The sequence below is a fragment of the Oryzias latipes genome, chromosome 2 (genome assembly GCF_053564925.1).
Source record: "Oryzias latipes strain Hd-rR chromosome 2, Olatipes_Hd-rR_3.1".
Classification (NCBI taxonomy): domain Eukaryota; kingdom Metazoa; phylum Chordata; class Actinopteri; order Beloniformes; family Adrianichthyidae; genus Oryzias; species Oryzias latipes.
Window position 1 is genome coordinate 18,535,516 of NC_136238.1, and position 11,812 is coordinate 18,547,327.

At 39.1% G+C, this 11,812-nt stretch overlaps 1 protein-coding gene across 3 annotated transcripts; it reads right to left on the reverse strand.

Annotated features, from left to right (window-relative positions):
- Window positions 1–2,547: 2,547 nt before the first annotated feature.
- On the reverse strand, window positions 2,548–11,178 carry si:dkey-190l8.2 (solute carrier family 22 member 6). Of its 3 annotated transcripts, none has more exons than XM_011483019.4 (10): window positions 10,774–11,178; window positions 9,624–9,717; window positions 9,377–9,531; window positions 8,039–8,207; window positions 7,852–7,954; window positions 7,632–7,777; window positions 5,548–5,759; window positions 4,619–4,727; window positions 4,296–4,547; window positions 2,548–4,211 (listed from the first exon to the last, which is right to left on the reverse strand). In XM_011483019.4, the coding sequence occupies exons 2-10, from the start codon at window positions 9,671–9,673 to the stop codon at window positions 4,127–4,129; spliced, it is 1,281 nt and encodes a 426-aa protein (XP_011481321.1). In that variant the 5' UTR covers window positions 9,674–9,717; window positions 10,774–11,178; the 3' UTR covers window positions 2,548–4,126. The 3 variants fall into 3 exon arrangements, with proteins under 3 accessions (XP_011481321.1, XP_004066544.2, XP_078799393.1); XM_004066496.5 differs by having other exon boundaries at window positions 9,624–9,721; window positions 10,774–11,169; XM_078943267.1 differs by lacking the exon at window positions 10,774–11,178 and adding an exon at window positions 10,409–10,465 and having other exon boundaries at window positions 9,624–9,721.
- Between the last annotated feature and the right edge of the window lie 634 nt (window positions 11,179–11,812).

Consider the following 11,812-nt stretch of genomic DNA (forward strand, 5'->3'; position numbering starts at 1 on the left):
CATGCTTCCACCAGGGGGAGCTGTTGCTACAGAAATAAAAATTGAAACAAACTAAATTCTATCTACTTTGAATACACCTTATCCCTAGTGCCATCCTAGGCACTTTAACATTGGACAGTGGGGTCATCTAGACCCCACAAGACTGAGCCTGAACCATTTTCTTCAATGATTTGTGATCTTCACTGGTGTCCATGGATAACATGAAATCCTCTTCACATTTATCCATCTTTGTCATGGCAGGAATAACACATCAATGTTCATCTCGACCCCATAGGATAGCACTAGGGTTAAAAGATCTTTGTGTTGTACATTTTAATGCACACATGCTCACCTTAAAAACTTGCAAATTTTATTTGAAAAAGAAAGTAGCTAAATCTGTAGTTGAAACTTCGTGTGGAAAATCCTGTTTAGTGGAGTCTGTTGAAACAAGTTCAGAAATCCAGTTGATTCAGAAAAGGATTAGTCATGAGTGGTGGCATTTCCCTAGAAAATTCTTGGCAGTTAACCTGTTGGATCTGATTGTAGGCCAGAGTTAATTTGTAAAAATGTTTTTTCAAACAAATGTTTACAGGATTTTATCATCTTAAAAACATTGCCAGAGTCCGCCCATTCCTCTCGCTTGCCAGCACAGAGGGACTCATGCATGCTTTTTATTTTTAGTCGTTTAGATTATTGTAATGCCCTGCTCTCTGTTTTACCAAAAAAGTTGATCTCAAATCTACAACTATTGCAAAACCCTGCAGCACGGGTTCTGACAAGGACCAGAGGGCAGGAACACATTACACCCATTTTAAAATCACTGCTTTGGCTTCCTGTGTGTTTCAGGATTGATTTTAAGATTCTTTTAATGGTTTATAAATGTTTTAATGGTCTTGGGCCTTCTTATTTAAATAGTATTTTTAAATATGAGGCCTCACGGACCCTGAGGTCCTCTGGAATTGGCCTCCTAGTTGGCCTTGTCCCGCCATTATGGTCCTCGCCTGTGGAACAGCCTGCCAGAGAACCTCAGGGCCGCAGAGTCTGTAGAGATTTATAAGAAGAAGCTCAAGACCCACCTTTTTGGTCTGGCTTTTACATGACTTTGGTAAATGCTTATGTCTTTTATTATTTATCGATTTATCTATTTTTATTCTTTTTAAGGACTGTTATGATCTTTATGTTTTTAATATGCTGTTCTTTTTATTGTTTTTTTACTTATGATATTTAGGTTATGTTTTAATCATTTTATGATTTTATTTTCAATTACTAATATTGTTATCTTTTTTTTTATTGTTGTTATTTTATTTTAATTTTTCTTCTGATGTTTTTTACTCCAGTGTTTCCTCTTTGGGATCCATTGTTCTGGGGCACTACCGGCTTCACCTGTAGGGGGTACTGTTGCTGCAGTGCCCGTTCTCATTGGGCTGGGTGGGGTCCCCCTCTGTGGTCTAATAGCTGTATGGTGGGCCCTAGGCTGCTCTGTGTTGGGCAGGCGCTGTGGTAACTACCCCTGTGGTCGGGCTGGGCCTTGGAATGAATGGATCCCCATGATATCGTTTTCTCACAGCAGTACCAAGCCAGACTTTCTTTAAGCTGCAGTTCTTTGTTTGTTCAGGGTTCTACTGGGGGAACTGGGTGGCTGGAGGGAGGAATCTGGTGAGGGAGGGGTCCCATCTGTGTGTGATTGTCCTGTGCTTTCTGTTTTTCATAATTTTCCTTTTTTTATGATTATTTTATCTGCTTTTAAGTTAAGTGCTTTGTGTTTTGAACTGAAATTAAAGGCGCCATACAAATCAATAAAGTTTGAGTTTGAGTTAAAAAAAAGACCTTCGGATCACATAGGCTTAAAGTTACCTATTTTTGCGCTGGCTTAAAACTCAAGTTGGTAACTGGAACAAAAGAAGCTTTGAACATAGGTTGACATGCATAATTTCACTGTTTACCACTACAGCAAGATGGTAGAAAAGATCTCTGCCCTTCAAATGTCTCTATGATGGATGTGTCAGAATCTCTATCAAACTAGACCATCAACGGCAATTTTGCCTTTAATGTTTAAAAGTTTGTCTTTTTGTCTTGCTTGCTTGATACAGAGTGAATACATGTTTCATTAATGATGAAAGAAATTGTTAGTTCAAACAGATTTAATTATTAGGGTTAATGGTGTTTTTTTCTTGCTATATAAGTGATCTAGGAAACTACTTGCGGACTTTGATTACTTGGACAAAAACAAGCGGTGAGAGATCTTTCTCTCTAAAAGATGCTTTGTTTCACTTATCATGGCATTTGGCATATATATACCACTTTCTGCCGCTGATTCGTGCTCATAGAGCAGCTGCAGCAGAGCGAGGGGCAGGTTCTAATAGCCGTTACCATGACAACTTGATTTAAACATTAAAATTACAAGATTAAAGTTCTAATAATTTCTTTAATTTTTTTTTTTTGTAAGTGACAATGGTATTTGTGAAATAATGCCTTCCGAGATGTCCATTTTCAGAAACGAATGGACTTGGGAAGCAACCGTCCGATGCTTCTGCCTTCTTATTTTATTAGAAAATAAAGTTCACACAATTACACAAAGGTGATACTTTAATTAATGAAAAAAACTGTTATTAATAAAAACACAAAAGTGATTTTGCTGCTTCAGAGAAAAAAATGCATTCATAAAATAGAATAACCCTTGTGCTATCTTAGATGACCCCACCCTTACATTGACGTGTTCTCCGTACCGTGACACAGGTGGATAAAGGTGGAAAGATTTCATGTAATCCATGGATACCAGTGAAGTTCACAAATCATTGAAGAAAAAAGGTTCAACACACTGTCTAGTGGGTCTGGATGACCCAGTTCCCAATGTTAAAGTGCCTAGGATAGCACAAGGGAAAATAGGTTTTATGATTATTTTTTACTGTCGAAGATCTGAAAAAGCTATCACCTCTGGCTGTGATAGCTCTCAGTGAATAAATGGAGGACAACTTTAAAAACCACTTCCCCTGTCTCATACCAAAAACAACTCGAAAAACTTCATCTATGCCACCTGTGCAAAAGCAACCATTCCAGTATGTAAAGACATGAGCAAACAGCACATTTGAGCACATCTTTACCCACCAACCACCATGAAAGACAAAAGTCCACACATTCCATTTGTTCTTAAATTGCCAAAACTTATAAGAAATATAATAAAAAAAAATACAAAATTCTCTTAATAGACTTTAAAACTTACATAAAATGAATATGGTGTCATGATTTTCCTCGCACTTGCTATAGAGCCTTGTGTGGTTTCTGTAAAGCGACACCCTAGCAAGTTATGAGTTACAATCATCTTTACATAAAACATGATTTAAAAAAAATACAATTTATAATACATTTTCTTAGATCATTCACATGATTCATGGGCTTTTTAGTACACTATCGTCGTGTTTTTGTCTACCGGAATGTAAAAATGCATTTTTTCCCACTTTTTTTTTTTGGTTTTTTGTCTTTCTGGTTGCTTTAGTAGGATGAGGCAACATATCCTTTCACCCCGTTTTTGACAATCTTGAGCATTTTATCTTCCTTTTTGACCCAAAGTTTGACATTCAGACTGCATAGTTGTGACGGAAATGCCCAGTTTTAGGGGTCTAGTTTTTTTCTTACCCTGTTTCCACCAGAAACCTAAACAAGACAAAGTTCAGGGTTCTAATGTTTACTCCACAAAAAAAATAAGTTTTATGCCTAAAGTGAATCTTTTCCCTACTTTCAATAAAAAAATATCAAAATGCAAAGTCGCAGTCATTCTCTTGTGCTCTGCTCATGAATCAAACTGATTTATCTCACCGTTTTTTTGTGCTGTGTTTGGACTTTGCAAGACTTTAAACTCTAAAGAAACCCAAAGCGGCCCATCAGCTTCTCTTTGTAACATGCAGCCTCGCAGTGGGGCTGCTTTCCCTCTTGACAGCTTCCAGATTTGATCTAAATTAAGTAGATTGGTGTGGCTGCAGCATGAACAAAATTATGAAAATTGTTCAATAACACAGTTTAAAAAAGAAAACATCCACTTAAGCAACAATGTTAACAAAAATCTTCAAAAAAATTGAAATCACAAGAATATAAACTAGTGTTTGTTGTTTCTGTGGCTCTTTGGTCTAAGTCGAGTGCGATAAATAAAAACTCAAATAAAAGGTGTTGTTGAGTGCTTGTCGTCCTTGTCAGGAAGGGGGCGCTCTTTTGTCGGAGGCTGGCCGTGAAGTTGCTTCCTGAGAACACACAAGTGCAACAGAACATCAACACTCCCACTCAGTCTGACCTCTATCAAACAGGCAACAGTAGTGCATACTCACCACCACCTCCAGAGGGCGCCCATGTTTAGTGGGTGTGACTTGGGCTGCTTGTGACAATCATCCAAAGAGTCTGGCAGCGGGAGGCCGCTGGTTTCCGGCAGCAGCAGGCAAAGAGAGCAGCCTAAGATCGGCCCGCTGCTGTACACGATCATGGCGGCCAACGAGATGGCGCCGCTCGGGCTCGGGGGCACAAGCGTCGTGGCCAGACAGCCAAGGCGGAAAGACAGGTTGACCATAGATATGCAGCGCTGTCTGGATGAGAAAAAGATAAACGTTTCTGAATAAAATCGCTGACATTTACATAGGGTGGGGTTGTTTCGTACCTAACAACAGTGGGAAACAGCTCTATGCTGTACAGGTTGAAAATGAACATCGTAGCTAGGATACAGAGCTTTCCCAGCAGAGCCAGACTCATCACCAACACTGGGGGACCTATAAGATAATGAGGACACACGGCGTGAATTAAACCTCCAAATTCCAGTTAAGAGGTTTTATGGTGAATGGCGTATACCTTATTAGCGCTTTTCTACCTTGCTCTAAAGACTCACGGCGTTAAAAATCCTGTTTTAACATGTTTTATGTGAGGTTTGTCTGGTGATGGAGGCCATATCAAAAAAAAAATTAAGCTAAAAATTGCATTTCAGAGTACTTCTTTATTCAAAATGTTGTGAATCACCAGCAGACGGGAAAATGTTTTTTTTTTGTTCAGTAAAATATACGATGGGCCCTGCTCCAAGCGTACATCAGTGGATGGGGGAGGGGATGCTTACAACTCAGAGGCGAATTTCTAACGAACTACTACTACTACTGCAGAAACTATGTTCTAGATCCGTGTTTCCCAACCCCGGTCCTCGGGGCACTATGTCTTACGTGTTTTCCATGTTACCAGGCTGCTCAATGACAGTCATCAAAGAAACATGTGCTTGAGCAGGGTTTCCCGGAGGACCAGGGTTGGGAAACTATGTCCTATAAAACATCACAGGTTTTTTGATTTTGGCTAAAAACATCAGTCTTAATTTAAGTGGGACTTAAAGGCCCATTCATCCGTTCTCGCACACATTCACGCACTGATGGCATCTCTGTAGCCTTACAGACACAATGTGGGGTTCAGCGTCTTGCCCAAGTACACTTTGACACACGAGCAGACAAGACAGGAACAGAACCTTCCGATCAGAGGTCTACCTTTAATCAACCAGTTAACAGCCTATTTAATCATTGATGTAGGTGGGTATGAAGGACTTTATCTGCTCACAGTGGTATCTGGACAGCAGTAATGACACAAAGCAGGCTGCGCCACTCAGGAACAGAGACAGCACGCTGATCGGCCGACGTCCCAACCGAACCAGTGGCACGAGCAGGCAGGGAGCCTCCGACAGACCGGAGAAGAACTGGCCCGTGTAAACGCCGACGCCAAACGAGCCGATGTTCATGCAAATCCCAAAGTAGGTCAGCGCAGATGCAGCACTGGAGCAGAGAAAGAAACCAAAAGAGAAAAAACCGTCAAACGTGTTGGGACCTGCAGACCATTGCTGAGGATGTTAAAATGGAACGTCTCAATTTCAACACAAAAGTCCTTCAATTACACCTTTTTTTCTCCTCAGCTCACCAAACTGAGGAGAAAAAAATGAAAAAAAAGTTGACAATGTTGCATAATAGGTTAATAAATGTCAAAAATAATTAAAAAGTAAAGAGGCTTGAACTTCGAGTTTAAGATAGATTAATTCCGTTAATCCAGGGGCAGCCTTCAACCTGTCAACAACCCAGGAGGAGCCACAAAGTCTGACTTCACCTTTTAGAAAAATAAGACACGTATTTGTATTTATGTCATTGTTACTAAAATGATCAATCTTAAAGAATTTGTTTGTTTGGGGTTTTTTGGCATGAATAAAACACTTTTTTTTCTTCAAAAAATGAAATAGTTTATAACTTTTGACAAAGGTTCACATGACTTACTTTCAAAATAAAAGACACCCCGTGCCACATAGGATCCTCTTAATGCAGCAAATGTAGTAGTAGATAGTGTCATGTCAGCACTGTTTATTTTACTGTGGTGCATCTCAGTAGGAAGTTTGTAAATTAGGTGACCCTTACCATATTTTCTGACCATAAGGCGCACTTAAAATCCTTAAATCTTCAAAAGTAGAAAATCTGCTTTATAATCTGGTGAACCCTAATTCTGGTTGGTTACTGACCTCGAACAGATTTTCTGTGATACGTCACACCAAAATCTGTCAAAATGTTTTAGTTTGACTTGTTATACGTACTGTCCTTCAACTGCTTGTGAAGGAATTAAATAAAGTTTGAATAATTTTTATTTTACTGTAACAAGTAACCAGAGAGAAGCTACATTATTTAAAAGCAGCATTTTTAAATTAAAATTTTAATACTTCAAATAATAGAATTTTTAAGATTGATCAATTATCTTTTTTCTCAGATTAGCTTTTTTAACCTAGTATACGGAAGAGGAATTCATTTCTGTGCCTGAAGACTTTTTTGAGGCTCCTGTGTCTTTTTAATCTTTTTTATTTTTAATTAAAAAATAAACACAAGAATGCTAAACAAATACACGTCTTCTGGTTTATGAGTTCCAGCTCTATTCAGTCACTGGTTATCAGGTAAAAGTTAGGACTCTGCTGCGTGTCTAAACAGCTGTTTCAAGGAAGTTTCCAGAAGCCAATCAGAGTATTGCAGAGCCGGGAACATCTAACCAGCTTTACTGTTTTATTTATTTTTTAATTTTTTTTTTGGTTGTGTGTGTCAGCAGATTTGACAAAAAAAGCAAGTCAAAGGTCAAAATGACGTGATGTGGCTCGTTTATGGGTTGTAAAACCTGCAACCTTTGACCGCCTAAACAGATTATCTATTATGTAATATCTTTTATGAAAAGAAAACAAAGCTGGTGCCGTGAAGTTGACAAATAAAATAAATGCCTTCTCTCTAATAAAGCACTAAATAAATAAATGCCACCAACATTGCAGAAAGTATTGTGTAATGCAACTTTTATTTTTTATTTTTCAGTTCTTAATGTTATTATGTGGCCCGTATAACGTGAAAAAGATATATTTTTGGCTGTTTTTAACTTTGAAAGAAACTTTATTAAACTACTTTTTTATTTATTGTTTCTTAAAACATTGTTGAAAAACATTGATATGCTTATTGTTTTTCTTGTGTTTTAATTTGAAATTTTGTTCATAAAAACAAGAGAAATTTTATTTAAAATAATTAACCTATATTCAAAGAAAAACCTTTTTTGTGAAACTACAACGTTTTTTCTAAATTTTTTTACCTTACCCCGCTGTTGGACAGCTTTTGTTGCAAACTCAACACACAAGGTACCTCAGATAACTCATGACGAAGAGCCGCAACAGAATTGTCGGGTGCCTCAAGTGGGTGAAGTCGTTGGGGGTGTGGCCTCCACTGACAGGCGCACCCGTCTCCACCTCTGCAGCCGTCTGCAGGTCTGACCGGGCTGAATCCAGCAGCTGCACAAATGACGTTTGATTAAACAAAGCTGCATAAAAAAGTTCTTTCACTGTGAAAATGCTACACAAATTACCAGGTCCAGACAATGTTTATCTGCAGGGCTGTTGCCACGGTAACGCTCCAGAACTTCTGTCCTCTTTTGCAGGAGCAACCAGTGCGGAGACTCAGGTATTGAACTTAAAGATAAAAAGGATTCTTTACTAATAAGCGTCTAGGAGATACAAAGAGGAGTTAACAGGGGAAAGGACGAGAGGGCTTACAAGAAGAGCGGCAGACACACGAGCTGCGGCAGAGCCAGAGTCAGGTGCAGGTGTGTCCAGCTGGGGCTGATCCAGGCTAGAGGGGCCCCACCCATCGTCCCCAAGCTGAAGCAAAACGGCAGGACGGCGGGCGGCCAGAGCCGAGCAGCAGGAAGGGTCCACTCCACGGCTGTGTGTAAGCACCCAATACATGGTGATGAGACACCAAGATACACAACACGATTCCTCGCAACAGACAAACAAGATTCATCCATAAATTCCCACTCTGATCATCTCTTGATCTATTGTAAAATCGCTCCTAGTGGTCTTTTAATTATGATCATGCTGTTTTTAGCCACAATCAAAAAACCTGAGTGGTTTTATAGGACATAGTTTCTGCAGGAGTACATGAGAAATTCACCTCATGGTTGTGGGCGGGACCGTGAGCAACCCCACCCCCTTTCCCCTCCTGCTGAGAGCTTGGAGCAAGAAGCTTGGGGCCCAGTAATCGCATTCATCACAATTAATTAATTGCAGACAAATTACAGCACTTTTTTTTGAATCTATAACTATTGTGTAAGGGATAATGCTCAACGTTAATTTCTGATACCAGAAATACCATGGTCACTCACGAAATAAATAAATATGAAATCAACTATTAGTACTTCAATCTTGTTATATTTTCAAGTTTAAATTGTTTTTCGCAAACAGTACACCATTTAATACGCAGTGCGTAGTCATGGTAAAGGCTACAGAGCCTGCACTGACCTCACTATGTTGCAGTGGAGGAAAGTGGTATACATACCATTAAACAAAGACTAATTTTTGGAAAAAACTTCATAAAGACACTTTTTTTGTAGTATGTTGATCTTTTACTGTGCCACGTCACAAATGGTGTTTTTTCACAGCAATTATTAGGTTAGATTAAAAATGTATTCATTAATTACAGCTCATGATTAATTACTCACTCAAAATAAATTACTTGCATTACAGTACATTACAGTGTGTGAATGTGTGTGTGAATGTGTGTGTGCTTGGGTGAATGGGACTGTGACTGTAAAGCGCTTTGGGCGCTTTGGGCCTTCGTAAGAAGGTAGAAAGCGCTATATAAGTATACGCCATTTACCATTTACCATTTACTTAAAAATGTGATCTTTTTCAAACAGCCTTTTTTCGGCTGCTCTTGATTCACAACGTTTTGAATAAAGATATATTGAGAAATGCAATTTTGTTTATAAATGTCCTCCATCGTGAGAAAAATGCCACAAGAACATGTTATAAACATAATTTTACTGGACTGGGTCTTTAAGGTTAAAAGTTCAAAAACTTAGTGGAAGTGTGCGCAGGCTGCTGTCTTACCTAGACTGAAGGCACAAATGTTGATGCAGCAGCACGAAATCCCAGTCAGGCAGCGAACAGTGAGGAAGACAAACGGCTGAGGAAGGATGACGGGCACAAGGCCGCAGACAGCGTGCACGCACACACACACCAGCAGCACTGGACGCTTCCCATACCTGCACAAACCGTTTTGGATCAGGATTATTTTAAACTGCCTTTCCTACCGGTTGGAAGAAACCGATGTTCTGTCTGCATGTTTGTGCTTTACCAGTCTGATAATGCTCCGCCCACCAAAGATCCCAGCAAAAGGCCCATCATGAAGGCAGACTGACCATAAGACAACCAGTCAGTCCAGCTACACACTGACTGACACACAAAGACAAACATTAAAGACAGAAAGACACATCACCAATTATTATTTGCTAAAAAGAAAAAATAAACTACAAGATCTTATCTTTGTCCACAAAACATTACAAAAGTTATCCTGATGCACACTTGAAACATTTGGGTTATTTCTTCAACCCAAATCTTGGGTTATTCGTATCTGGATAAATTTTTGGACTACTATTTGGAGCAATACAAATTTTTGGAGGTTAAAGCGGTTAAATTTGAACCCAATTTCTGCTTTTTCAATTTGTTCTTGAGGGTAAAATAATGAATCCCTTTTAAACCTCTGAGTTGGGTTAAAAAAAAACCCAGCTTAGGTGAAATTTATTTAGAGTTTTTAGTGTGATGAGACAAATCAATCAGAAATGAGAATTTCTCACTCTTTTCTATTAATTTAGCTTTATTACATCACTCTTTAACTTTGGTATCTCAATGCTGTAAAAAACAACAACTTGTCATCTCAGTATAGCAATGTATATTAAAACGCTTTGTTTTGATTTCTCTAAATATTTTATCTGTTTTATAAAATGTGTTTAAAAATTAGTTTTAATTTATATTCCGTCCTCTAAAATTTGTGGATTCATAGCACTTTAATTATTTGCCTCTATTAACTAGCTTAAGCATTGTTGTTAGCAGCCACATGGAGTCCGCCCGCCCCAAACTCACGTGCAGAAGTTGACCCGGGTCCAGCTGAGTTTGGACTTAAACACTCAGAGACAGCATTATTTGACTGTGGGTGTTGCACAGTAACAAACTGGACATCTTATGTAATCTGTTATGAGCATGCCTGATCACCACTAGCAGCTGCTTTCTTTTTACCCATGAAGTGTGTCTAAATTCGTTTTTTATTTGCACAAAAATCAATAGTTACATGGAAATCATACATGTTCATTTATGTTTACGTAATTTTCAAACTAAAGAACGTTCTTTACAAGAGGTTTTACATCATTTATTTTTATCCATGCTTGTAGCAGCTGGAAACCTCATCAAATTTTCAAAAATGCATTTAATTTTTTTTTTAATGCACTCACATCTCCGGCCACCAACTCCGCGGACCAATCAGATGCCTCCTCCAAAACTTCCTCGCGCTCTGATTGGTTAACCTCCACCTTTGGGGACAAAGTTCCTTGCTGGGAAAAGAACGCGGCAGTGTCGTTGTCATGGCGACACGTTTCGGCAGCTTTGGCAGCCGTAAAAATGTCCACAAAGAAAAGAAACGAAGTGAAGAAAAAAATGAGGGAGAGGCGCCAGTAGACGGAGATCTGCAGAGGGGACATGTCTGCAGGGCTGGGCTCCACGTGCGGGGAGTTCTTGGACTTCTGTAGGAGTTTGGAGAAATGCTCAGGAGCTGCTCATGTTGCTGTGGGGTTCCGCGCTCTGCGGGAGCAGCTGCTGCTGTCACAGGATAGTAGCGGAGCTGCCAGGCAGCAGGCGGGTCACATTTAGGCTGAACTTTCTGCTGTTTCAACCCCCGCCTTCTTTCCCTAGAAAGGAGAGCGCGAGGGCTCATTGCGCGAGGAAACAGCGACACCCACTGGTCAAAGTATGACACTCCCCCACAGAAAAAGAGAAAATATTTTCAAAAATTTTAAGTAAATGCAACTCAACTATTTTTATCAAGCAATTTAATATTTTTGCGTAAATTTTTCTTTCATTTAAGAACACATTTATGTAATAAATAAAATGTTTTTTTTAAAATGATGAGAAAATAAAAAAGTTACTAAGCTGCAAAACAGAATAATGAAAAGCAAAGACAGGTATTTAACCCTTGTGCTATCTTAGATGACCCCACCATTACATTGACATGTTATTCCTACCATGACAAAGGTGGATAAAGGTGGAAAGATTTCATGTTATCCATGAACACCAGTGAGGTTCACAAATCATTGAAGAAAAAAGGTTCAGTGCACTGTCTAGTGGGTCTAGATGACCCAACTCCCAATGTTAAAGTGCCAAGGATAGCACAAGGGTTAGAACAGCTATGTATGAAAAGCAGAACAATCTTAGTTCTAATAGAATATTTACTTTACAGCCCTGTTTTCACTTTAGTTATTCTTACCTTTTCCATTG